The 27,308-nt window shown below is 42.0% G+C and overlaps 1 protein-coding gene across 5 annotated transcripts in view; it reads right to left on the reverse strand.

Moving 5' to 3' along the window:
• The window catches only part of CEP76 (centrosomal protein 76), a 42,547-nt gene that overhangs the window by 1,205 nt on the left and 14,034 nt on the right, over nucleotides 1-27,308 (reverse strand). For 3 of the 5 annotated variants that reach the window (XM_033178389.1, XM_033178387.1, XM_033178388.1), the window contains exons 8-12: nucleotides 24,001-24,189; nucleotides 18,878-19,044; nucleotides 16,062-16,395; nucleotides 12,530-12,747; nucleotides 10,867-11,486 (exon numbers count right to left, since the gene is read on the reverse strand). In XM_033178389.1, coding sequence (XP_033034280.1) covers nucleotides 11,348-11,486; nucleotides 12,530-12,747; nucleotides 16,062-16,395; nucleotides 18,878-19,044; nucleotides 24,001-24,189 — 1,047 coding nt within the window. In that variant the 3' untranslated portion in view covers nucleotides 10,867-11,347. Of the gene's footprint in view, nucleotides 1-10,616; nucleotides 11,487-12,529; nucleotides 12,748-16,061; nucleotides 16,396-18,877; nucleotides 19,045-24,000; nucleotides 24,190-27,308 lie in introns of those variants that run through there. The other 2 variants (XM_033178386.1, XM_033178385.1) reach the window with 2 other exon arrangements.

The raw sequence follows: 27,308 nt of genomic DNA on the forward strand, positions 1-27,308 counted from the left end.
GTTTCACCATGTTAGCCAGGATGGTCTCGAACTCCTGACCTCGTGATCCACCCGTCTCGGCCTCCCAAAGTGCTGGGATTACAGGCTTGAGCCACCGCACCTGGCCCAAGATAATTATTTTTAAACCATCATAGATGTATGACGTTCTGATCTGAATATAAGTGTAATTATTAGCTTCAACTAGTTAAGAAGATTAGTCTTCAAAAAGACTTCATAAATATGAATTTTAGGCCAAGCCACTATTTTATGCTTATGGAAATTGGAGCCTGTAAAGGTTAAGTGACTTACCCAAATTACTGCTAGTTGGCCTTAGATAATTCAAATATATTTCCTGTAACACAAACTTTCCAAATACTCTTTTATAGCCGTATTACATAATTCTGATCAGATTTCAAATGTTAGCACAAGCAGTAGCTTACTCCTTAATTCCAGTGGGAAATTAAAAACAAAATAAGGCCCAAAAATATCTATTCTTTGAGACAGTTGCTTGAGGCCAAGGCTTGAGTGCAGTGGAATGATCTCAGTTCACTGCAACCTCCACCTCTTAGGTTCAAGCAATCCTCCCACCTCAACCTTCCAAGTAGCTGGGACCACAGGTGCAGACCACCATCCCTGGCTGACTGTTGTACCTTTTCGCAGAGACAAAAAAGAGACAGGGTTTCACCAAGATGCCCAGGCTGGTCTGGAACTCCTGAGCTCAGGTAATCCACCCACCTCATCCTCCCAAAGTGCTGGGATTACAGGCGTAAGCACCACAACCGGACACAAAATGATCTTTGTTTTGTAGCAAAGTTTGATGTTTGACAATAATTGCTTAAAAATGGAGAATTCTCGATAAAATCTTAACCAGAGTTTTGTGTTGTGTAAATTAAAAATTTTCAGACTGAATCGCACTTTGCTGATGAGACAATGCAAAAATATTTTTTCAAGCCTCTATTTAATTTTTCCTGAGTGTGTGTGTGTGTGTGAAGAGACAGAGTCTCATTCTGTTGCCCAGGCTTGATGGAGTGCAGTGGTGCAATCATAGCTCGCTGTAACCTCTGACTCCTGTGCTCAAAAGAATCCTCCCAGCCGGGCACAGTGGCTCACGCCTGTAATCACAGCATTTTGGGAGGCTGAGGCAGGCAGATCACCTGAGGTCGGGAGTTCAAGACCAGCCTGACCAACATGGAGAAACCCCATCTCTACTAAAAATACAAAATTAGCTAGGCGTGGTGGCGCATGCCTGTAATCCCAGCTACCTGGGAGGCTTAGGCAGGAGAATCTCTTGAACCCAGAGGGGCAGACGTTGCGGTGAGCTGAGATCTTGCCATTGCACTCCAGCCTGGGCAACCAGAGCGAAACTCCATCTCAAAAGAAAAAAAAAGAATCCTCTCACTTCAGCCTGCTGAGTAGGCTGGGACTACAGGGATGTGCCACGACACCCCAATAATTTTTAAAAACTTTTTGTAGGCCGGGCGTGGTGGCTCACGCCTATAATCCCAGCACTTTGGGAGGCCGAGGAGAGTGGATCACGAGGCCAGGAGATCGAGACCATCCTGGTTAACACGGTGAAACCCCATCTCTGCTAAAAATACAAAAATTAGCCAGGCATGGCAGCATGTGCCTGTAGTCCCAGCTACTCAGGAGGCTGAGGCAAGAGATCGCTTGAACCTGCGGAGATCGCAGTGAGCCAAGATCATGCCATCGCTCTCCAGCCTGGGTGACAGAGTCAGACTCTGTCTCAAAAAATTTTTTTTTCTAGAGAAAGGGTGTCAGTCTGCTACCCAAGCTGGTCTCAAATTCTTGGGCTCAAGGTATCCTCCCACCTTGGCCTCCCACAGTGCTGGGATTACACGTTTGAACCGTTGTGCTTGGCTAATTTGTCCTGATTTTTTTTTTTTTTAAATACAGGGTCTTGCTCTGTCGCTCTGGCTGGAGTGCAGTGGTGCAATCTCTGCTCACTGCAACCTCTGCCTCCCAGGTTCAAGTGATTCTCCTGCCTCAGCCTCCTGAGTAGCTGGGATTACAGGTGCCTGTCACCACGCCCAGGTAACTTTTGTATTTTAAGTAAAGCAGGGTTTCACCATTTTAGCCAGGCTGCTCTCCAACTCCTGACCTCAAGTGATCCACCCACCTCAGCCTCCTGAAGTGCTGATGTGAGCCACTGCACCCGACTTATCCTAATATTTATCGAGAAAAGATGGCCTTTTCCTGTTGCTCAAAAAAGGTGTTTTTTCCCTAACGTACAGGCAGAGGTCTAGAGCTGCTCTTGGCTCTTGTATTCTACTTTGACCCAATGAGAGCCTCATTTCTCTTCCAAGGTGAGCATGTAACCAGCATAAAATATGACTTCCCTTTAATTCAACTCGATATTTAATGAATTCTGCACATTCCAGATGTGCTAAAAAGCTAGTCTTTAAGCTTTGCCTTAGTAATTTTTGTAGAAGGGTATAGGTAAAGGTATAGGCATGGTGGTATGTGCCTGTGGTCCCAGCTACTCGGAGGCTGAGGTGGGAGGATTGCTTGAGCCCGGGAGGTAGAAGTTGCAGTGAGCCGAGTTCATGGCTTATATGTTACTTGTGCTTTTCCCTTAGGATTTCCCCTCAACTGTTCTGTTAACCTCAATTCCTGTCCTCCTGATCTTTTGTGTAAACAGCCACTGATGGAACACTGTGTATTTCCCTTACGTGCCGTACCTGTTCATACCTCTCAGGAACAGAAGTGTAACCCTTGCTCCCACTCTCGATCTAGCAATCTAATCCTCCTTAAGAGATGTTGGAAGAAAAATTATTGACATTGCAATTCATAAAAACATGACATCCCAGAGCTTAACCTAAAGTTGTAAGAGAGTGTTTTAAAGAAACTTAATTTTTTTTTTTTTTTTTTTTTTTTGAGACAGAGTCTTGCTCTGTCACCCAGACTGGAGTGCAGTGGCACAATCTCTACTCACTACAACCTCCACCTCCCGGCTTCAAGCAGTTCTCCTGTCTCAGCCTCCCGACTAGCTGTGATTACAGATGCACGCCACACGCCCAGCTAATTTTTGTATTTTTAGTAGAGACGGGGTTTCACCATGTTGGCCAGGCTAGTCTTGAACGCCTGACCTCGTGATCTGCCCACCCTGGTCTCTCAAAGTGCTGGGATTACAGGCGTGAGCCACCGTGCCTAGCCCAACACTATTTTAATGGTATCAAAATTATTCCTTTGTGGCTGGGCACAGTGGCTCATACTTGTAATCCCAGCATCTTGGGAGACTAAGACAGGAGGAATGCTTGATGCCAGAAGTTCAAGACCACACTGAGCAACATAGCAAGACCTCGTCACTACAAAAAAAAAAAAAAAAGTTTAAAATGAGCCAGTCACAGTGGCATACAACTATAGTCCTAGCTACTTAGGAGGCTGAGGCAAGAGGATCACTTGAGCCCAGGAGTTCTTGGTTAAAGTGAGCTGTGATCATGCCACTGTACTCCAGCCTGGGTGACAGAGTGAGAACCCCGGCTCAAAAAATTAAAAAAGTATTATCTTGCAAAATTTGCTAAGTAATGTTCATTCTTCAACTGTGATATTGTCATAATGCCATGGATGTTTTCAGGGTTAACAAAATGTTGTGGTATTCTTTTTTTTTTTTTTTTTGTGAGGTAGGGTCTCCCTCTATTGCCCAGACTGGAGTGCAGTGTGCAATCATGGCTTGAAGCCTCGTGACATCCCGCCTCAATTGATCCTCCCACCTCAGCCTCCCAAATAGATAGGACTACAGGTGCACACACCATGCCTGGTTTTTGTTTTGTTTTGTTTTTGTATTTTTGGTAGAGATAGGGTTTCGCCACATTGCCCAAACTGGTCTTGAACTCCTCGCTCAATTGATCCACCTGCCTTGGCCTCCCAAAAGGGTGGAATTACAGGCGTGAGCCACCATACCCAGCCTGAAAAAAAAAAAAAAAAAAAACAAGAAACTTTTGAATTGATTTATTCTACCACATTTAGAGCAACCGCTGCTTATCATAGACAAGCTATTTGATTCTTCCAATCAGGTTTATCAAAACTGAAGATGCCAATTTAACATCTTTAATCCAAACATGTTTTATTAATATATTGACAAAAAAGTAAATTTTATTCATAACTTGAGTTTAAAATTAAAAATTCCATATATTACTGAAATTAAGCTAATATAAATCTCAATCTGATTCTGATAAATTAAGATGTATATGGAAAACAACCACCAAACACAAATAAGATGTATATGGAAACCCTAAAGCAAACACTAAAAAACTCCTCAAAAATTAGTGATTTAAAAAAAGACAAAAAATAGTGATAAAAATCATTAAAGAAATTAAAACATTAAATTAGAAAATATTCTTTTGGGCTGGGCGTGGTGGCTCACACCAGTAGTCCCAACGCTTTGGGAGGCTGAGTCGGGAGGATCGCTTGAGGCCATGAGTTTAAGACCTGTATTTAGTGAGACCTTGTTTCTACAAAAAAATTTTAAAAGTTAGCTGAGTGTGGTGGTACATGCCTATAGTCCCAGCTACTCTGAGGCTAAGGCCAGAGGATCTGTTGAGCTCAGGAGTTCAAGGCTGCAGTGAGCTATGATCACACCACTGCAGCCTAGCCCCAAAGACAGAGTGAGACACTGTCTCTTGAAATTAAGACAATATAATATCTGGCCGGGCGTGGAGGCTCACGCCTGCAGTCCCAGCACTTTGGGAGGCCAAGGCAGGTGGATCGCAAGGTCAGGAATTCAAGACCAGCCTGGAAAACATGGTGAAACCCCCATCTCTAGTAAAAATATAAAAATTAGCCATGTGTGGTGGCAGGCACCTGTAGTCCCAGCTACTCGGGAGGCTGAGGCTGGAGAATTGCTTGAATCTGGGAGGCAGAGGTTGCAGTGAGCCAAGATCGTGCCACTGCACTCCACCCTGGGTGACAGAGCAAGACTCTGTCTCAAAAACAAAAAAGAAAAGAAAAGAAAGTATAATATTCACTTAACACAGAAGAAAGCAATAGACCTGGCGATGCATTCTGATCTTAAAAAAAAAAAAAAATAGAACAAGAAAGCAGTAAGGGAGAAATAACGGGGAAAAAAAAACACGAGGCAAAAGAAAAGTAAGCTGGCAAACACAAATCCAGCCATATCAATAATAACATTAAATGTGAATGGGGCTGGGCACAGTGACTCACGCCTGTAATCGCAGCACTTTGGGAGGCCGAGGCAGGCGTATCACCTGAGGTCAGGAGTTTGAGACCAGCCTGGCCAACATGGTGAGACCCTGTCCCTACTAAAAATACAAAAATTAGCCAGACATGTTGCTGCAGGCTTGTAATCCCAGCTACTTGGGAGGCTGAGGCAGGAAAATCACTTGAATCTGGGAGGTGGAGGTTGCGTTAATCTGAGATTGTACCACTGCACTCGAGACCGGGCAACAAAGTGAAACTGCAACCCTCCCCCAATTCCCCCCACTGCCACTGGCCAAAAAAAGTGAATGGAGGCTGGGTGTCTTCGCAGATGCCAATAATCTCAGCACTTTGGGAACCCGAAGTGGGCGGATCACTTGAGATCAGGAGTTTGAGACCAGCCTGCCAACAAGACAAAACCCTGTCCCTACCCAAAAATACAAAAAATACAAAAATTAGCTGGGCATAGTGGTGCATACCTGTGGTCCCAGCTATGAAGGCTAAGGCAGGAGAATCACTTGAACCCAGGAGGCGGAGGATGCCAGGAGCCAAGAATGCACCACTGCACTCCAGCCTGGGTGACAGTAAGACTCCATCTCAAAAAAAAAAAAAAAAGTGAATGGATTTAATCCAATCAAAAAGCTGAAACTGTCAGACTGGGTTAAAAAAGGAAAATTCAACTATATGTTGTCTACTGAGCAAGATACGCTTTATTCTTTTTTTTTTTTTTTGAGACAGAGTCTCACTCTGCACCCAAGCTGGAGTGCAGTGGAGAGCAATCTTGGCTTACTGTAGCCTCTGCCTCCCGGGTTTAAGCAATTCCCCTGCCTCAGCCTCCCAAGTAGCTGGGATTATAGGCGTGTGCCACCACGCCCAGCTAATTTTTGTATTTTTAGTAGATACGGGGTTTCACCATGTTGGCCAGGCTGGTCTTGAACTCCTGATCCTGGCTGATCTGCCCGCCTCAGCCTCCCAATTCCAGGCTTGAGCGACCGCCCCCCGCCTTTTTTTTTTTTTTTTTTTTTGAGACAGAATTTCACACTGTTTCCCAGACTGGAGTGCAGTGGTGTGATCTCGGCTCACTGCAACCTTCACCTCCCAGGTTCAAGTGATTCTCCTGTCTCAGCCTCCCGAGTAGCTGGGATTACAGGCATGCACCACCACACCCAGCTAATACTGTATTTTTATTAGAGACAGGGTTTCTCTATGTTGGTCAGGCTGGTCTCAAACTCCCGTCCTCAGGTGATCTGCCCGCCTTGGCCTCCCAAAGTGCTGGGATTACAGGCATGAGCCACCGCACCAGGCCCCAATTTTTTTATTTTTCTTTTTTTTTTTTTTTTTTTTTTTTTGAGACGGAGTCTCGCTCTGTCGCCCGGCTGGAGTGTAGTGGCCGGATCTCAGCTCACTGAAAGCTCCGCCTCCCGGGTTCCCGCCATTCTCCTGCCTCAGCCTCCAGAGTAGCTGGGACCACAGGCGCCCGCCACCGCGCCCGGCTAGTTTTTTGTATTTTTAGTAGAGACAGGGTTTCACCGTGTTAGCCAGGATGGTCTCGATCTCCTGACCTCGTGATCCGCCTGTCTCGGCCTCCCAAAGTGCTGGGATTACAGGCTTGAGCCACCGCGCCCGGCCGATTTTTTTATTTTTCATAGAGATGCAGTCTCACTATGTTGACCTGGATGGGCTCAAATTTTTATTCAATAGATTTGTGCTTGACTAATGAAAAATGAAGTTTCTGGGTTTCTGATATTTTTCTATTAACTAAATAGAGAGATATAAAATACATATATATATAATATAGAGGGGACTGTTGGTATACATACTGTCAAGAACAACACCTTAGAGACATTGTTTTTTAAATTTTACATTTTTAATAGAAAAACAACTTTTATGACAACTAAATATACAAGGTAAATTTAATTCTTAAAGAGAAAAATAGGCCAGGCATGGTGGCTCATGCCTGTAATCCCAGCACTTTGGGAGGCCAAGGTGGGTGGATCACCTGAGGTCAGGAGTTTGAGGCCCACCTGACCAACATGCAGAAACCCCATCTCTACTAAAAAAAAATTAGCCAGGTGTGGTGGCAGGTGTCTGTAATCCCAGCTACTTGGGAGGCTGAGGAAGGAGAATCACTTGAACCCAGGAGGCAGAGGTTGCAGTGAGCTGAGATTGCACTGTTGCACTCCAGCCTGGGCAACAAGAGCCAAACTCTTGTCTCAAAAAAAAAAAAAAGAAAAAGAAAAATTATTAGTAAGAGCAGGCCAGGTGCGATGGCTCATACCTATAATCCCAGCACTTGGGGAGGCCGAGGCGGGCGGATTGCCTGAGCTGCGGAGTTCACGACTAGCCTGGGCAACAAGGTGAAACCCTGTCTCTAACAAAATACAAAAAAATTAGCTGGGTGTGGCAGCTTGTGCCTGTAGTCCCAGCTACTTGGGAGGCTGAGGCAGGAGAACTGCTTGAACCTGGGAGGTGGAGGTTCCAGTGAGCCAAGATTGCGCCACTGCACTCCAGCCTGGGCAACAGAGTGAGACTCTGTCTCAAAAAAAAAGAAAAAAGAAAAAAAAAAATAATAGCAGACTTCTAGTGGTACATGCACTGAAATAACCTTATAAGTCTTTAGAGAAAAATATTAATGCCAGACTCTATTGGTGCATACAAAGCATATTTATTACACAGCTTATACCAAAAGCGCATTTGAGGCCGGGCGCGGTGGCTCAAGCCTGTAATCCCAGCACTTTGGGAGGCCGAGACGGGCGGATCACGAGGTCAGGAGATCGAGACCATCCTGGCTAACACGGTGAAACCCCGTCTCTACTAAAAAAATACAAAAATCTAGCCGGGCGAGGTGGCGGGCGCCTGTAGTCCCAGCTACTCGGGAGGCTGAGGCAGGAGAATGGCGTAAACCCGGGAGGCGGAGCTTGCAGTGAGCTGAGATCCGGCCACTGCACTCCAGCCCCGGCGACAGAGCGAGACTCCGTCTCAAAAAAAAAAAAAAAAAAAAAAAACGCATTTGAAATACACGTTACTCTGGTGCAGTAAGGTGGAAGCTCAGCCTCAGTGTGAATTCAGCCTTGATCTTAGTATAATCTGTCTCTTAGTACATACCTCATAGTTTGTCTCAAAAGTTGAAAATGACAAGCAATTTTCTGTTGATAGCTTTATTTGTAATTTTGGCAAGAGTTTTTTCTAAACTTTTTTTAAAAGTTTTTTTTTTTTTCTTTGAGATAGGGTCTTGCTCTATCATCACCCAGGCTGGAGTGCAGTGGCACAATCTTTTGGGCTCAAGCGATTCACCCACTTCAGCCTCCCAAGTAGCTGGGACCACAGGTGTGCACGATCACGCCATGCTAATTTTTAAAATTTTTGGTAGAGATGGGATCTTGCTATGTTGCCCAGGCTGGTCTTAAACTCCTGAACCCAAGACATTCTCCTGCCTCAGCCTCCCAGAGTACTGGAATTATAGGTGTGAGCCACTATGCTTTAAAAAAAGCTTTAATTATTATTTTGCTAATTTTCTACAGTCATGTCAGTTTCACATGAAACATCTGAGTACCATTTTTGATGAAAATTGTAGAAGAGGGATCATAATATTTTCAGACTTTTTAAACAAATTGAATCATAAGTATTTATTATATATAAAAATAAAACAAAGTAGTTTTTTTTTTTATAGAGTTGGGGGGTCTCTATGTTCCCAGGCTGGTCTTGAGCTCCTGGCCATCCTCCGGCCTTAGCCTCCAAAAGTGCTGGGATTATAGGTGTGAGCCACTACACTTGGCCCAAAAAGTAAATTTTAAGACACTTTTAGATTTTAATTTTCAAAAAACAAAATCATTTTATTTGTAGGGGTGAATTAAAGTGATTAAAAGAATAACTTGGATAGCCAACTGGTATAGAGTTACTGTCTTAAGATCAATGGATGAAGCAACTAAATTAAGAACTACACACATCAGAGTGAACAAAGATTCTTTGAAAAAATAGAAAACTTAATAAAAAACTATGCACAGAGGTGCTAAATAGGCAGTCAGAGCCCTCACAGCATGTATTATGCAGCTTCTTGCAAATGTTGAATTGCTACTTTTTATTGTTTGCTTTTGTTCACCTAAAACTTTTTTTTAATATATAAAATGTTAAAATAAGTTGAGGAATCAGGTTTCACTTTTTTTTTTTTTTTTGAGACAGAGTCTTGCTCTGTCACCCAAGCTGGAATACAGTGCTGTGATCTTAGCTCACCAGAACCTCTGTGGGCTCAAGCGATCCTTCCACCTCAGAATCCCGAGTAGCTTGGATTATGGGCGTGTGACACCATGCCTAGCTACTTAAAATTAATTTTTTAAAAACTTTTTTTTTTGAGATGGAGTATTGCTCTGTTGCCCAGGCTGGAGTGCAGTGGCATAATCTTGGCTTAATCACAACCTCTGCCTCCCGGGTTCAAGCGATTCTCCTGCCTCAGTCTCCTGAGTAGCTGGACTACAGGCACATGCCACCATGCCCAGCTAATTTTTGTATTTTTAGCAGAGACAGGGTTTTACTACGTTGGCCAGGCTGGTCTCAAACCCCTGACCTCATGATCCACCCACATCGGCCTCCCAAAGTGCTGGGATTACAGGTGTGAGCCACTATGCCCGGCCCTTTTGTTTTTTTTGTTTTTTTTTTGAGACACAGTCTTGCCCTGCCTCCCATGCTGGAATGCAATGGCACCATCTCACCTCACTGCAACCTCTGCCTCCCAGGTTAAAGCGATTCTCCTGCCTCAGCCTCCTGAGTAGCTGGGATTACAGGTGTGAGCCACCACGCCCAGCCTAATTTTTGTATTTGTAGTAGAGACAGGGTTTCACCATTTTGCCCAGGCTGGTTATGAACTCCTGACCTCAAGTGATCCACCCACCTCGGCCTCCAAAGTGCTGGGATTACAGGTGTGAGCCACTATGCCCGGCCCTTTTGTTTTTTTTGTTTTTTTTTTGAGACACAGTCTTGCCCTGCCTCCCATGCTGGAATGCAATGGCACCATCTCACCTCACTGCAACCTCTGCCTCCCAGGTTAAAGCGATTCTCCTGCCTCAGCCTCCTGAGTAGCTGGGATTACAGGTGTGAGCCACCACGCCCAGCCTAATTTTTGTATTTGTAGTAGAGACAGGGTTTCACCATTTTGCCCAGGCTGGTTATGAACTCCTGACCTCAAGTGATCCACCCACCTCGGCCTCCCAAAGTGCTGGGATTACAGGCATAAGCCACTGTGCCGAGCCTTAAAAAACTTTCAAAATGTGCTCAATTTTAAAACAAAAATCAGTATGGAGTCACTCACATACGCTTGTTTTCTGTGGTCTCACACAATCTCTCATTTAGATTAGTCACATATATGCTGATTTTTTTAACACAATGAAAAGAAAGAAAAAAAGGTTTCAGAAGATAGAATCCATGAAGAGGCTAGTAATGAATCCTCTGACCACAGAAAATCAGTGATAGACTGCAAGATCACAATTTATCCGTATCATAACAAAGAGGTATAATAAATTTTTTCTAAAATACCCAATTCATTTTTACAACGAATCACACTGATAAATATTTCTAAATGATTCATGTACTTTCATATGAGGTTATTAATAGTTATGCTTTTCTGGTAATAGTTTTTTCCTATTCTTGCTTCAAGGTCCAACCATAAATTCCTGGACAGTCTCAAATATCCCAAGGGCCAGGAATAAACCACAAAAGTGATAATTCATCAACATTTATTTTTGCCAATGCAATAAATAAATCTGTCATGAGGTTAATTTCTCCTAATTTGTATAAAATAATCTCATTAACCTGGAAAAGTAATGATCATATTGATTTTTCTAGGGCTCAAACCCTTAGACAAATATCTCTTTGATTACCTGTTAGTGTAAAGAAAACTGAATGCATTTTATATTAATATTTAAACTACTGGTAACTGTAAACAAAGTAGCATTTATTAAAATAGAATATACACTTAATTTATACTAAATTCCAGGGAGATTTATACAAGTTTTTCAGCCTTAATTTTTAAAGGAACACATGATTTTTTTTTAAACATTACCAGTCAAGTATATACAAAATTGAAATATGCCATTCAAGCCAGATTGTGATTTTAAAATAACAAACCTCTAAATAGCTAAATAATATACAATGCGTAAAATTCTAATTACACACAGGTATAATTCTTACATAAATATTGGCCCTATAATACCGAGCGATATTTACAAGCAAACATGATCCAAACAGCACATGCAGATTCAGGGTAAGTAAACACTCGGACACGAACTGCCAGTCGCACTTGGTCTCCACGGCAACAGATAATTTCTTCACAGAAAGGAGATCTATTTAAGAAAAAAAAATTATTCAATTAAGAAGTGACTATACACTTTAATTCCTTATTTGCAAGTAAATCAGTATTTCAAATAATTTTTGCAGGCTAGGCGTGGTGGCTCATGCCTGTAATCCCAGCACTTTGGGAGGCCGAGACAGGAGGATCACCTGAAGTCAGGAGTTCAAGACCAGTTTGGCCAACATAGTGAAACCCCCATCTCTACTAAAAATTACAAAAATTAGCCAGGTATGGTGGCAGGTGTCTGTAATCCCAGCTACTTGGGAGGCTGAGGCAGGAAAATCACTTGAATCCGGGAGGCAGAGATTGCAGTGAGCCAAGACTGTGCCACTGCACTCTAGCCTGGGTGACAGACAGAGACTCCATCTCAAAAATAAATAAGTAATTTTTTCAAATTCTGTCTCTGCTATCAAAGACCCTATAATTTTGGTCAAGCTATTCAAATTATAGACTATTTCCTTATATTCCAAACAAAATCAGAGATACCTGAGACTGCACCAAAATCACTGGGAAAATAATCCCAGACTATCTAGGGCTACATTTCAGACCAAATGAATCAAAATCTGTGGCAAGGAGGGTAAGTCACTGTAAAAGCTCCCATATGACTCGGATGTCATTCCTAAATAACCACCAGATTAGGCTGGGTGCAATGGCTCACACATGCAATCTCAGCACTTTGGGAGGCCGAGGTGGGAAGACTGCTTGAGCCCAGGAGTTCAAGACCAGCCTGGGCAACATAGGAAGACCCCATCTCTACAAAATAAAGATTTAAAAAAAAATAGCCACGTATGGTGGCACATGCCTCTGGTCCCAGTTGCTTGGAAGAGTGAGGTGGAAGGATCACTTGGGCCCAGGAGGTCAAGGCTGCAGTGAGCCATAACTGTGCCACTATACTCCAGCGTGGGCAGCAAAGCAAGACCTTGAGTTAAAAAAAAAAAAAAAAAAAAAAAAAAAAACACGAAATAAAAAAAACCCTGCCAGACTGATCTCTAAGATTCTTAAACTGAAAAAAGGATTCCATAAATTACACCTTACCGAAGACATGTGGCAAATGCACGTCTTGCATTTCTATACACAAAATGTATTGGGAACCCTTTAAATGTGTGTCCATCAGGTACAGCCCTTCTTATGGCATCTTGAAATTCTTCATTGCCTGCTGAAATACTTGTTGTACGCTCAAATTCATAAGAAGCCAAAGCTGGTGATAAAAGGTAGGAGAGCTGGTCTTCCCAAACAGTAGTGAGGCCAAGATCCTATAAGCAATCAAGAGAAAAAAAGTGAAATACAAAAATATTTTCAAAACCAACTAAATAAAAATGTTGATTATTTTAATGTATACCCAGAAAAGATTTTTAAATTATAATTAATAATAATAATTATAGGGATGCATAGAAATAAAAATCAGATAAAAGGAACTATAGGTGATCAGATTTTACTTCTTAGAGAAATAACCAAAAAAATATTCAAAACAATGACGTTCACGAAGTCCCCAAATCCTGTACTACTCTAATATCTATTACAAAATACTATATGAAATAGCCTTAATATGGAGGACAGGTATAATTCTTATATTTTGAGATATCTGACTTAACTTTAAAGAGTTTAGGCCATGCGTGGTGGCTCACGCCTGCAATCCCAGCACTTTGGGAGGCTAAGGTGGGCTGATCACGAGGTCAGGAGATTGAGACCATCCTGGCTAACACGGTGAAACCCTGTCTCTACTAAAAATACAAAACATTAGCCGGCCGTGGTGGTGGGTGCCGGTAGTCCCAGCTACTCAGGAGGCTGAGGCAGGAGAATGGCGTGAAGCCAGGAGGCAGAGCTTGTAAGGAACCGAGATCACGCCACTGCACTCCAGCCTGGGCGACAAAGCGAGACTCTGTCTCAAAAAAAAAAAAAGCTTAGTAAGAATGAATCTGTTTATTAAAGACTGACTCTTCCTACCATAAACTGAACTGCAGAGGTGAGAAAAGTCAACAAATTAATTCTATATGTGATTAAACAAATATATACTGAACATGTACTCTATAAAACTTATATACTGTAAGAGATAAAAAGATGAACACATTTTACAGGCCCCTAGGGAGCTTAAAACATATTTCTATGGAATGTTAAAAACACGTGATTCCACTTATTTTTTATTTTTTTTAATATTTTGAGACAGAGTCTTACTCTGTTGCCCAGGCTGTAATGCAGTGGCGCAATCTCGGCTCACTGCAACCTCTGCCTCCCAGGTTCAAGTGATTATCCTGCCTCAGCCTCCTGAGTAGCTGGCATTACAGGCACCCACCACCAAGCCCGGCTAATTTTTGCATTTTTAGTAGAGACAGGGTTTCACCATGTTGGCCAGGCTGGTCTCGAACTCCTGACCTCAAGTGATCCACCCACCTTGGCCTCCCAAAGTGCTGGGATTTACAGGCGTGAGCCACCGCACCCAACCCATGATTCCATTTGTAACACCAAATGATATCTATTGATATCTAGACACATAAAGTTAAAAATAATAGTTACAAATACAAAAAAATCTCAAAATTCTAGGTATTTTGATTATCATAATGGATCTCTGGCATTTCCTCATTTCACATTCAAGGTTTTAACTCGTCACAAATGGTCTCAAAGGTCCATGATTAACAATGCTTCTCCTGTGGCTAAATGTGAACTTTTGCTGATTTACAGGCACCTTAACTTAAATAGTGATCAACACTGGCATCCGTCACAGCTTTGTTTTCTTTTTCTATAAACAGTAATTCTTTCTTTCTTTTTTGTTTTGTTTTTTTTGAGACAGGGTCTTACTCTGTCACCCAGGCTGGAGTGCAGTGGCACAATCTCGGCTCACTGCAACCTCCGCCTCCCTGGCTCCTTTCACCTCAGCCTCCAAGTAGCTGGGACTACAGGCATGCGCCACAACACCCGGCTAATTTTTGTACTTTTTGTAGAGATAGGGTCTCACCATGTTGCCCAGGCTGGTCTTGAACTCCTGAGCTCAAGCGATCCACCCATCTCAGCCTCCCAAACTGCTGGGATTACAGGCGTGAGACACCGTGCCTGGCCAAAAGTAATTCTTATAAGATACTGCTTTTATTTGTAAGCAGAACCTATGAAAAGAAAGCTAAAGGCAATACAAGTGATGGAAGGAAAGAAAAAGTAATAAGGGGCATTCATTTCCAGCAATATAATGGACCAGAGGTATCCTGACCAACTCTTGCTGAAACCATATTACAAACGCCAAGTTTTCCAAAATATATATTTAAATGCTTTGATAAGTGAATAAGAAATATATTAGAGGCCAAAGCTAAGAGTAACTGGGAACCCAGAGAACATATTTGATAAATCAGATTGCCTTTGACAGCCTCAAAGAACATAGAAAACAAGGCTCACCCAAGGTGGGGACTGGAATAGGGAACCCTAAAAGGCAAATTAGAAATAAATCTTGTAGGAATTTTGGATTCTAGTCCTTTGTTGGTGATATGTGTTACAAATAACTTTTCCCACCCTACAGCTTCAATCTCTTAATGTTTTCTTTTGTCTTAATGTTTCTTAAGTCTTTAAGATACAATCTTTTCCTTTATGACTTAATACTTTTTATATCTTCTTAAAGGCACTTTACAAAGGAAATCTACATGCTATTTGACAAGAGGCTTGATCTGGCTGGGCACAGTGACTCACAACTGTAATCCCAGCACTTTGGGAGGCTGAGGCAGGTAGATCACTTCGAGACCAGCCTGGCCAACATGGTGAAACCCTATCTCTACAAAAAATACAAAAATTGGCAGCATGGTAGCACATGTCTATAATCTCAGTCATTCAGGAGGCAGAGGCAGGAGAATTGCTTAAACCTGGGAGGTGGAGGTTGCAGTGAACCAAGATCACGCCACTGCGCTCCAGCCTGGGTGACAGAGCGAGAGACTCCATCTTAAAAATAAAAATAAAAATAAAAGTAAAAGAGGCTTGATCTCATAAGTAATCAAGCAAATGCGGATTAAAGCCAGACATCTACTCAGTTGAGTATAATATGAAAACAAATAGAAACCAACCTGGGGAGAAAAATGAATATGAAAAAAATATGACCCAGTATACATATTTTTTCTTTAAAAAATAATAGAGTGTTTCACCATATTCCCCAGGCTGGTCTTGAATTCCTGGACACAAGTGATCCACCCACCTCAGCCTCCCAAAGTGCTGGGATTATAGGCGTGAGCCATCAAGCCCAGCCTAACTTAGCCAGGATTTTTAAAGGGGCAAATATGCGAATAAGCATTTCACAAAGAGGAAATCCAAATAGTGGTATTCAGCAAAAATCTTGACTCTAAGGGATGTGAACAAGTTCACCATTCTTCATTTCTAGGAGAAAGTAATTCTTTCTATAAGAATTAATTTGGAGATTTTTGAGTCTCAGAACTTAAACTCTCACGACTTTCAAAATTATAAGCTTCATAATAGTAGGGACTGTAGTTGCTTTGTTCAGGTCTAGAATAGTGACTGGCACTATCACACACACCAAAAAATAAATACATAAATACATAAATGAAAAGAAGTAGGAAACTACAACTGTTTCAGTGTGAATTACCTTCCTGTGTTCTGACACTAGGAGCCTCAGCTGCATTTCAATTTCATTACTTGTTACTGATGCGTCAATTGTGGATGCACACAGAGGTGGAAAGGGAGGAAGGGATGTTGTAGCTCCAGGAGCACACACAGATTTAATTGCTTCCTCACTCATGGGTTTCCATTTGGATTCATCATTCAAATCAAATACACAGGTTTCTACTGCATCAGAGGGTTGACAATTTCCCAGGAACATCTGATGGTTGAAAACACAACCAATTGTTCGATATGGGTACAGTGGTTTGGGCTGTTCAGCAACTGGAGGTTCATCAGGATTGGTAGGTTTATGGATGTACCTAAAAAAATTAAATAATTTTATATATGAGAACTTAAAACTTAAGAAGGCAGCATCTTACTGAGAAAATTATTCTAACACTTAAGGCCATAACTACTTTTCAGAACTTGAGTTTAATACTTGTTTTTCTTTATTTCCACAATTTGATTACTCTGTATTAATTGTATGGTACATCTTACAATACTGAAACCAACTCTAAACAATAGAATACATTCGGCCGGGCGCGGTGGCTCAAGCCTGTACCCAGCACTTTGGGAGGCCAAGACGGGTGGATCACAAGGTCAGGAGATTGAGACCATCCTGGCTAATACGGTGAAACCCCGTCTCTACTAAAAAATACAAAAAACTAGCCGGGCGACGAGGCGGGCGCCTGTAGTCCCAGCTACTCGGGAGGCTGAGACAGGAGAATGGCGTGAACCCGGGAGGCGGAGCTTGCAGTGAGCTGAGATCCGGCCACTGCACTCCAGCCTGGGCGGCAGAGCAAGACTCCGTCTCAAAAAAAAAAAAAAAAAAAAAAAAGAATACATTCTATGTATACTGTTAAGATCAATGGCTGGGCATGGTAATACCAGCACTTTGGTAGGCCAAGGCAGGTAGATCACTTGAGGTCAAGAGTTCAAGACCAGCCTGACCAACATAGTGAAACCCTGTCTGTACTAAAAATACAAAAATTAGCTAGGCGTGGGAGCGTGTGCCTATAGTCCCAGCTACTTGGGAGGCTGAGCCAGGAGAATTGCTTGAACCCGGGAGGCAGAAGTTGCAGTGAGCCGAGATGGCGTCATTGCACTCCAGCCTTAGCAACAAGAGCGAAACTCCATCTGCAAGAAAAAAAAAAAAATTCAAAAAAGTTTGCCTCACATAACATAATTAAAATAATCTGGTTATGCATTTTTAGGCACAACTAACCAAAACATTACTGGGCATGATTATCAACCAGGGAGAAAAAGGACTCAGGGAAATGAAAAGCGGGCCCATGGCTGGGCCTCTAGAACACATACATTTGAAGACAAGATAAAGGAAAAACTGCGAATAGCCAGAGAGGAATAATGAATATTGAAAGACAATTATAAGAAATAAGCTAAGGAAAGATAATATTCCAGGAAGAAAGAAGTGAGACAGCCAGGTGGAAAGGGGTCCCCAGAGAAACTCCAACCAGCCTGTGCACTGGGAGGAGTGCACACTGGGGTGGAGCCACAAGTTCGAGCAATTTGCAGTGGGGAGGAGCCTGGCCCCTCCTCTTCCTGAGTGGAACCTGAAAGTCAATCCGCGAGGCGGGAAGCACACTAGCAGGCACTCTGGCTTTGTGGGGGGTCCCTGTTTCCCAGTTTTTTTCCTTTTTGTCCAATAAATTCCATTTTTCTCCCCCTTCAAATTGCCTGTGAGCCTAATTTTTCATGGCCGTGTGACAAGGACCCAGCTCTTAGCTGAACTAAGGAGGAAGTCCTACAACAGAGGTACTCAGCTCTTTCAAAATCTAATGACAGGCTAAAGTACTTCAAAAAATGTGTCCAGTGGATTGCCAACATGGAGATGGTAACCACATCAAATTTAAAAAACAAATAATGATTTACAACTTGAACTTATTTTCAGGCTTAGGGATGATTATCAGAAAAAAACATATGCCGGCCAGGCGTGGTGGCTCAGCACTTTGGGAGGCCGTGGCAGACAGACTGCTTGAGCCCAGGAGTTAAAGACCAGCCCAGACAACACAGCAAAACCTCATCTCTACAAAAAAATTAGCTAGGCATGGCTGTGCACACCTGCAGTCCCAGCTACCCAAGAGGCTGAGGTAGGAGGACCACTGGAACCCAGGAAGGGGATGCTGCAGTGGGCTGTGACTGTGCCACTACACTCCAGCCTGGGCAACAGAGTGAGACACTGCCAAAAAAAAAGAGAGAAAACTGAAAAAAAGAAAGATGCTAATCAAACACAACTAGTAAATATAATTTACTGTTTACCAACATCATGTTGGTAAAGAATATTTGAGGTAAAAGTTTTCTTAGAGTTCATTTACTTAGCTGCCATAATTGAAGTACTTTTTTACGTAATCACTAAAAAGGCTTTAACTAAAATCATCAACACGTACCTTCAAGTACCATCAATATGGACAAAAAACCCTTATAATTTAAAATACTTATAACTTAAGCTGGGCGTGGTGGCTCACGCCTGTAATCCCAGCACTTTGGGGGACTGAGGTGGGTGGATCACCTGAGGTCAGGAGTTCGAGACCGGCCTGGCCAACATGGTGAAAACTTATCTCTACTAAAAATACAAAAATCAGCGAGGTGCAGTGGCGTGTGCCTGTAATCTCAGCTACTGGGAGGCTGAGCCAGGAGAATCGGCTTGAACCTGGGAGGCGGAGGTTGCAGGGAGCTGAGATTGTGCCAGTGCACTCCAGCCTGGGCGACAGAGCAAGACTCCGTCTCAAAAAAAATAAAACTTATAACTTCATTTTAATATCCTTATATACTTAGTAGACTAACCTGTGTCCTGTTAAACTCTCCCAAAAAGTGATGGTCCCATCAGTTCCACAAGTCATAACCCAAGCATGAGGCACTCCTTTTGCCTTGGTCCCAACACAAACAAAGGCTTCTAATCCATATCCAAGAAGAAGGCTGCACAGAAGGTTCGCGTGATCTTCACAGTCACCCTGGAAGATAAGACAAATTAAAATGAAGTATTCATTCTTCCATATTGTTTCCTCATTACATACTTAAATACAAAATTATAATAAAAATTTATTGGCCAGGCACAGTGGCTCACGCCTATAATCCCAACACTTTGGGAAGCCGAGGCGGGTGGATCACTTGACATCAGGAGTTGGAGACCAGCCTGGCCAACATAGGGAAACCCCGTCTGTACTAAAAATACAAAAATTAGCTGGGCGTGGTGGTGCACACCCATAGTCCCAGCTACTCGGGAGGCAAGGCAAGAGAATCATCGGAACCCGGGAGGCAGGGGTCGCAGTGAGCTGCAATTGCGCCACTGCATTCCAGCCTGGGCAACAAAGTGAGACTCTGTTTCCAAAAAAAAAAAAAAAGTTTTATAAAGAACTCACACAACATAGAAAGAAAAGTCGATTTTTTTTTTTTTTTTTTTGAGGCAGCCTTTTGCCTGTCCTGTCACCCAGGCTGGTGACATTATTCACAGCAGCCTTGACCTCCCAAGCTTAAGTGATTTTCCTGTCTCAGCCTCCCAAGTAGCTAGAACTAAAGGTGTGCACCACCACACCTAGCTAATTTTTTGTATAAACGGGGGTCTTACTGTGTTACCCAGAATGCTCTTGATCTCCTGGGCTCAAGTGATCCTCCTGCCTCAGCCTCCCAAAGTGTTGGGATTATAGGCATGAGCTGTTCCCAGCCTGGAATATTTTAATAGATTAATAGCTGAAGGACATGAACAAACAAGCAAACAAGTCATACAGCAAGAAATGCAAATAAATGGAAAACACTTAACCAATGACTGATAGTATCTATATGTGATAATTTCAAGAAAAAATATATATATAGGAAAAATGACTGGCAAGAAGAACAACAAAATGCCAACAATGGTTACTACTGGGGAGGTTATATATAATTTTCCACTCTATTTTCCAGATTTTCTTTGATGTGGTTATATTACTTTCAATTTTAAAAAGTTATAAAGACCTATAAAAAAACAGAAAATATTAGCTGGGCATGGTGGTGTGTGCCTGTAATCCCAGCTACTCGGGAGGCTGAGGCAGGAGAATCACTTGAACCCGGGAGGCGGAGGTTGCAGTGAGCTGAGATCATGCCACTGCACTCCAGCCTGGGCAACAGAGTGAGAGACTGTCTCAAAATACTAAAAAAAAAAAAAGAAAAGAAAAGATCTGATACTGTGTTCTATGAAAAAAATTACTAAGATATTAAACAGTATGGCTACAATTTTGTATTTCAGTGTACGAAAACTACAGGCAAAAGCAAAAATAACTATTTGAGTTGAGTTTCAGAATGAAGAACTTTCTTTCTGTTTTTCCCCTCAAGATAGGGTCTAGTTCTGTCGCCCAGGCTGGAGTGCAGTGGCGTGATCTCAGCTCACTGCTGCCTTGACATCCTGAGCTCACTGCAGCCTTGTCATCCCTAGCTCAAGCGATTCCCCTGCTTCAGTCTCCTGAATAGCTGGGACCACAGGCGCTGATCACCAGGCCCAGCTATTTTTTGTGTTTTTGTAGAGACGGGGTTTCGCCAAGTTGCCCTGGCTGGTCTCGAATTCCTGGGCTCAAACAATCTGCTTGCCTCAGCCTCCCAAAGTGCTGGGACTACAGGCATGAGCCACCTTACCTGGCCAAGAAATTTCTTTCTCCAAAAATTTGCATTGGTGGTGCTACAGTTTTTTTTAAAAAAATAACTGTAAGAAAACAAACAGCATTTTATAATTCTTAAAGTGACTTTACAAAAATGTAATAACCAATCTTTTATTTTTTAATTTACTTTTTTTTTTTTTTTTGAGATAGAGTCTCGCTCTGTCACCCAGGCTGGAATGCAGTGGCGTGACCTTGGCTCACTACAACCTCCTCCTCCCAGGTTCCAACGATTCTCCTGCCTCAGCCTCCAGAGTAGCTAGGACTACAGGTGTGCACCACCACACCCAGCTAATTTTTGTATTTTTGGTAGAGACGGGGTTTCACCATTTTGGCCAGATTGGTCTCGAACTCCTGACCTCAAGTGATCCACCCACCTTGGCCTCCCAAAGTGCTGGCATTATAGGCATGAGCCACTGCATGTGGCCTAATCAACCTTTTAGACCCAATTATTTCTGAGATTTTGTCCTAAAGAAAATTCAAAAGTAAAATAATAATATCTGCAAAGATAGTCAATGTAAAAGTTCATTCACGGTAACATCGAAAAATTAAAAATGAGCTTAACTCTATGGCCAGGTGTGCCGGCTTTTGCCTGTAATCCCGGCACTTTGGGAGGCTGAGGCGGGCAGATCAGTTGAGGCAAGGAGTTCGAGACCAGCCTGGCCAAGAAACCCCATCTCTACTGAAAACACACACACACACAAAAAAAGGTCAGGCGTGGTGGCTCTATGCCTATAGTCCCAGCTACTCAGGAGGCTGAAGTAGGAGAATTGCTTGAGGCCAGGAGGCAGAGGTTGCAGTGAGCCGGGTTCATACCACTGCACTCCAGCCTGGGTGACAGAGCGAAACTCCGTCCCAAACAAAACAAAAGAAAACAAACAACAACAACAAAACCACTGAATAAAAAAAAGACCCTAACTTGGCAGTTAGGGAACTTAACAATAGGGAAATAGTTAAGTATATTTTGTATATTGACTCAATAAAACTTAAACACTCATTAAAAAAATGGAAATCATCACTTCAGGAGGCCAAGGCAGGCAGATCACCTAAGGCCAGGGTTCGAGACCAGCCTGGCCAACATAGTGAAACCCCATCTCTACTAAAAATACAAAAATGAGCTGGGGGTGGTGGCAGGCACCTGCAATGCGAGATACTAGCGAGGCTGAGGCAGGATAATCGCTTGAACCCAGGAGACGGAGGTTGCAGTGGGCCAAGATCGTGCCATTGCACTCCAGCCTGGGCGACGAGCAAAACTCTGCCTCATTTAAAAAAAAAAAAAAAGAAATCAGAAAGATTGTAGCAACACATAGAAAAATGTTCATAGCATAATGCTTAATTATAAAGCAAGATACAAAAATTTATTTACATTAATTATAATTATGGAATAAATGATACATACACGGGAGAAAAAATATAAAAAGAAATGATAAACTGGGAATAGAATTATGGGTAAAGTTTCACCATTACTGTCAATGCTGTTGTTATATACATATACATACACACATATATGTATATATATATATTTTAACTTGCTCTGTCACCCCGTTTGGAGTGCAGTGGCGCGATCTCGGCTCACCGCAACCTCCACCTCCCAGGTTCAAGAATTCTCTTGCCTCAGCCTCCTGAGTAGCTGGGATTACAGGTGCATGCCCCCACGCCTGGCTAATTTTTTGTATTTTTAGTAGAGACGGGGTTTCACTGTATCAGCCAGGATGGTCTTGATCACCTGACCTCATGATCCGCCCGCCTCAGCCTCCCAAAGTGCTGGGATTACAGGCGTGAGCCACCGCGCCCAGCCTAAAGATAGTTTTACTTGTTTGTTATCATACTATCAACATTTTTAGAATACAGATTAGGAAATATCCCATAATCTATAAAATTAGTTTACTGAAATGAAGTCATTCAAAAAGTGTAATTAAATATACATTTGTATGTAAAACTAAACAAAATAGCATGCCATTGAAGATTTCTTTTCTATATTCATTTTGTACTGCCATTTTATCTTTTTGCTTTTTTTTTTTTTTGAGATAGTTTCACTCTTTTGGCCCGGCTGGAATGCAATGGCACAATCTCAGCTCACAGCAAACTCTGCTTGCCAGGTTCAAGCAATTCTCCTGCCTCAGCCTCCTGAGTAGCTAGGATTACAGGCATGTGCCACCACGCCCAGCTAATTTTGTATTTTTAGTGGAGACAAAGTTTCTCCACGTTGGTCAAGCTGGTCTCGAACTCCCGACCTCAGGTGATCTGCTCACCTAGGCCTCCCAAAGTACTGGGATTACAGGCATGAGCCACCGCACCTGGCCCCGTTTTCTCTTTTATAAAGATGTATTATCTGAGCAAATTTCAACACATCAATAGTACCAGAAAGCCATGGTCTGGTCCTGGTGCTGTCTCTAATTCATTCTGTAAGTTGATTTCTGACACTTTAGTACTTGTAGGTCCCTACATCACAGAAATCACAATAACTTAAATAAGAAACCACATGAGAAAATAAAGATGCTGAGTTTTTTGTGTATTGATATTTAAATGTTATGAAAAATAGAACAAGGTTCTGATGTGGTCAAGTTGACAGCACAGCTGTCTCACGGTGCCCAAAGGGGTTAGTTCCAGGACCCTTGCGAAAGAGAATCCATGGATACTCCAGGCTTATATAAAATGGTATATAGTATTTGTTTTGTTTTGTTTTTTGAGACGGAGTCTTGCTGTGTCCTCAGGCTGGAGTGCAATGGTGCAATCTTGGCTCACTGCAGCCTCTACCTCCCAGGTCTAGGCAATTCTCCTGCCTCAGCCTCCTGAGTAGCTGGGATTACAGGCACGTGACACCACACCCAGATAATTTTTTATATTTTAGTAGAGATGGGGTTTCACCATGTTGCCCAGACTGGTCGTGAACTCCTGACCTCAGGTGATCCACCCGCCTCAACCTCCCAAAATGCTGGGATACAGGCATGAGCCACTGTGCCCAGCCAAAATGGTATTTTACATATAACCTAAGCATATCCTGCTATGTACTTTAAATCACCTCTAAATTACTTAAAAATCTCAATACAATGTACATGCTACATAAACAGTTGTTATACTCCATTGTTTTATATTTGTACTATTATTATTATTTTTTACTTTTATAAATATTTTTGATCTGCAGTTGGTTGAATCTACAGATACAGAACCTGTGGGTACAGAGGATTGACTACATGTACATTTTCCTAAAGCATTATTTTACAAATGGATTACAAATTCAGAGTAACTATGATATACTGCTACTTAATTCTGTGTGTATAATACCTTGTTTCTACAGAGAAAGGCCAGCAGAGTGCACCACTGCTCCTGTTTACCTCCTCCTCCAATAACAGGGGCTCGTTCATAACCAAGGACATTAACAAATCTTGCTGCTTGCCTTGGAGTATCAAGAAGTCGTCCAGCTCGAAGTGGTTTAACATAGGAACAGACTGGTCTATTTATCCCATTTTCATCCTAGGGAAAAGGGGAAAAACATCTGTAATGACATATTAATCATCCCCAATTATAGTATGCTTTTTCAAATACATTAATGTAGGATAAAATAATTCAGCATACCATTGATTGAGTGCTTACCTTGTATCCGGTATTAGGCTGCAAAGTGCTGTGTATATAATTTCCTTTAATCTTCATCTCTATTATTTTCATTTTATAGATGAAAACTGAGGAGCTACAGCTATCTAGCTCTGAGCTGTTTTACTCCAAAGGCTGTGGCAATAAGAACTCCTCTGAGAAACGTGTGGGCAGGTATGTAGGGGAGGGAGAGGTGCTCTAAGCTGAAATATTCTTTCACATTACCATCTAGAATTTAACAATATATAGCCAGACAGAACAAATAACTCTTCTGATTGGCTGATATAACAGAAATGATCATAGCTTGGTTCTAGTTTGTTCCCATTAGGGCCTCAAATTTAGAGATCCACAGGAAACAATAATTTGTTAACCAAGTCAACAGAAAGCAAAATTTCAAAAAACACTCTAGAAAAAGTTTTACGTTCTAAATACAGGATATATCTTGGTGTTGGTGCTGAAAAACTTGTATGCATATATAGGTCTCTGATGACTGTCTACCACTGTGATTTTACAGTTAGTATTACCAAAGCCCACAATCTCTTTACCTTCATGGTTACTGGTACGGCACTGTAAAAGGGCCACTTACTATTCAAGATTTGGGGATGACCTACCCTCTCTGATAGGGCTCCTCAGGACATAAGATCTAACCCAGCCAACAGAAACACCATCTGTTTGAATTATCAGAACCACTGATGTCTTTCTCCATAACCAAAACATCTTTTTCCAATATAGTCCCATACTTCAGCAAGGAAACAAAAAAAAAATCTCACTTATTTACATTTGATTATAGTGAGAAAGATCATGAATTTTTATGTTGCAGAGCAAATTGGCTATAGATTCCACTCATACCTATAGTTCTCAACAGCAGAAGGCATCAATTTTTTTTTTTTTTTTGAGACAGTCTCGCTGTTGTCCAGGCTGGAGTGCAGTAGCATGATCTCAGCTCACTGCAACCTGCACACCTCCAAGTTCAAGCGATTCTTGTGCCTCAATCTCCTGAGTAGCTGGGATTACAGGTGTGCACCACCACACCTGGCTAATTTTTGTATTTTTGTAGAGATGGGGTTTCACGATGCTGACCAGGCTGGTCTCAAACTCCTGACCTCAAGTGATCCGCCCGCTTCAACCTCCCAAAGTGCTGGGATTACAAGCATGAGGTACTCTGCCTGGCCTAGAGGGCACTGATTTTTAAAACAGAGGATTATTATTCTAATTTTGGGGGGATATAGAGAACTATGGTTTTCTTTTACATGAACTTAGCATTACTAATAATCTAGTGTTGTATAAGAATACTAAGTCCTGAAATCACAAACTAAATATTAAAAGGATATCCTCAATCCTCAAGTGATTTACAACATTTTCTTAAAACCTAGTGGCCTTGAAGTTCAATTTCTGTAACTTATTTTAAGGTTTTTTGCACTAAAAAGTTCAAAAGGCATCAATGGATTACTATTATATTATAGCAAAACCAGCTAACAAAGGGTAAAAAGAATAATGAATTATTAAGTATGATGGCCACGGTGAATCTACAGCTCTTTGCTTAGGACTGAGGTGTAGGACTGTTACTCCTATTCTTACAAATCCACTAACAGGCAAGAAAAGATGAGCACATAAGAAGTGGAAGCATTTACCTAAGTCAATCATCAATAGTAGCATCTTAGAATGTAAGATATATCATTTTATTATAGCAATATTCTAATATTATCTAAATATATCCCCACAAGCTAAAAAATAAAAAGTTGTTAACCAAGTCAATTGAAAGCAAAATTTCAAAAAACACTCTAGAAAAAGTTTTACATTCTAAAGGCAGGATATATCTGTATATCATCTATATATATATGTATTTATATATATTTATCTATAAAAACAATATTGTTTTTATAATTAGATTGCTTTATACTGTTGTTCTTTAATTTCATAACTAGTCAAATACAGGAAGCAGCAGCAAGAAACAGGTCTGGCGAATCGAAATTAAATCAGCATTTTATTTACTCTGTGTATGGAAAGAGGTGGCATAAACCAAAAAGGCACCAGTTGAAACTCCAATTTAGCCGGGCGCGGTGGCTCAAGCCTGTAATCCCAGCACTTTGGGAGGCCGAGACGGGCGGATCACGAGGTCAGGAGATCGAGACCATCCTGGCTAACATGCTGAAACCCCGTCTCTACTAAAAAATACAAAAAACTAGCCGGGCGAGGCAGCGGGCGCCTGTAGTCCCAGCTACTCGGGAGGCTGAGGCAGGAGAATGGCGTAAACCCGGGAGGCGGAGCTTGCAGTGAGCTGAGATCCGGCCACCGCACTCCAGCCTGGGCGACAGAGCGAGACTCCGTCTCAAAAAAAAAAAAAAAAAAAAAAAAAAAAAAAAGAAACTCCAATTTAATACAGGCTTTGCCATGACTGAGTTGCTGTTTGGCCTTGAAAAGAGTGTCCTCTTCTCTAACCTTCCTACTGTTTACAAAAAGAGCCAATGCCGGGCCACTTGACAATCTTATATGGTTACTATGAGACTAAATTACCTTCTGTGGTTCAAATCTTACAATGAATTCTGAGAGAGAGAAAATTAATTTAATATTTCATAAAAGAAAACCCCACTTCCTTGACTTCCTTAGTGCCTCGCAACTTCTTCCTCCTCTTTGATCCTACCATTTCTCTGATTCACTGCCTTACTCCATCCTGAGTCCTCTCTGGTTCTAATTCCACGTGGCAATGAATAAATGCCTCATTTATATAGACAGCACGGAGCCAGTTTTTAAAATATGTATCTGTATTTATTTATATATGTGTGTATATTTTTTGTTGTTGTTATTGTCTTGAGACAGAGTCTCACTCTGTCACCCAGGCTGGAGTGCAATGGTGTGATCTCGGCTCACTGCAATCTCTGCCTCCCAGGTTAAGCAATTCTCCTGCCTCAGCCTCCTGAGTAGCTGGGATTACAGACGCACACCACCACACCTGGCTAATTTTTGTATTTTTAGTAGAGACAAGGTTTCGCCATGTTGGCCAG

This window comes from Trachypithecus francoisi, unplaced genomic scaffold, assembly GCF_009764315.1.
Source record: "Trachypithecus francoisi isolate TF-2019V2 unplaced genomic scaffold, Tfra_2.0 Lachesis_group19, whole genome shotgun sequence".
NCBI lineage: Eukaryota > Metazoa > Chordata > Mammalia > Primates > Cercopithecidae > Trachypithecus > Trachypithecus francoisi.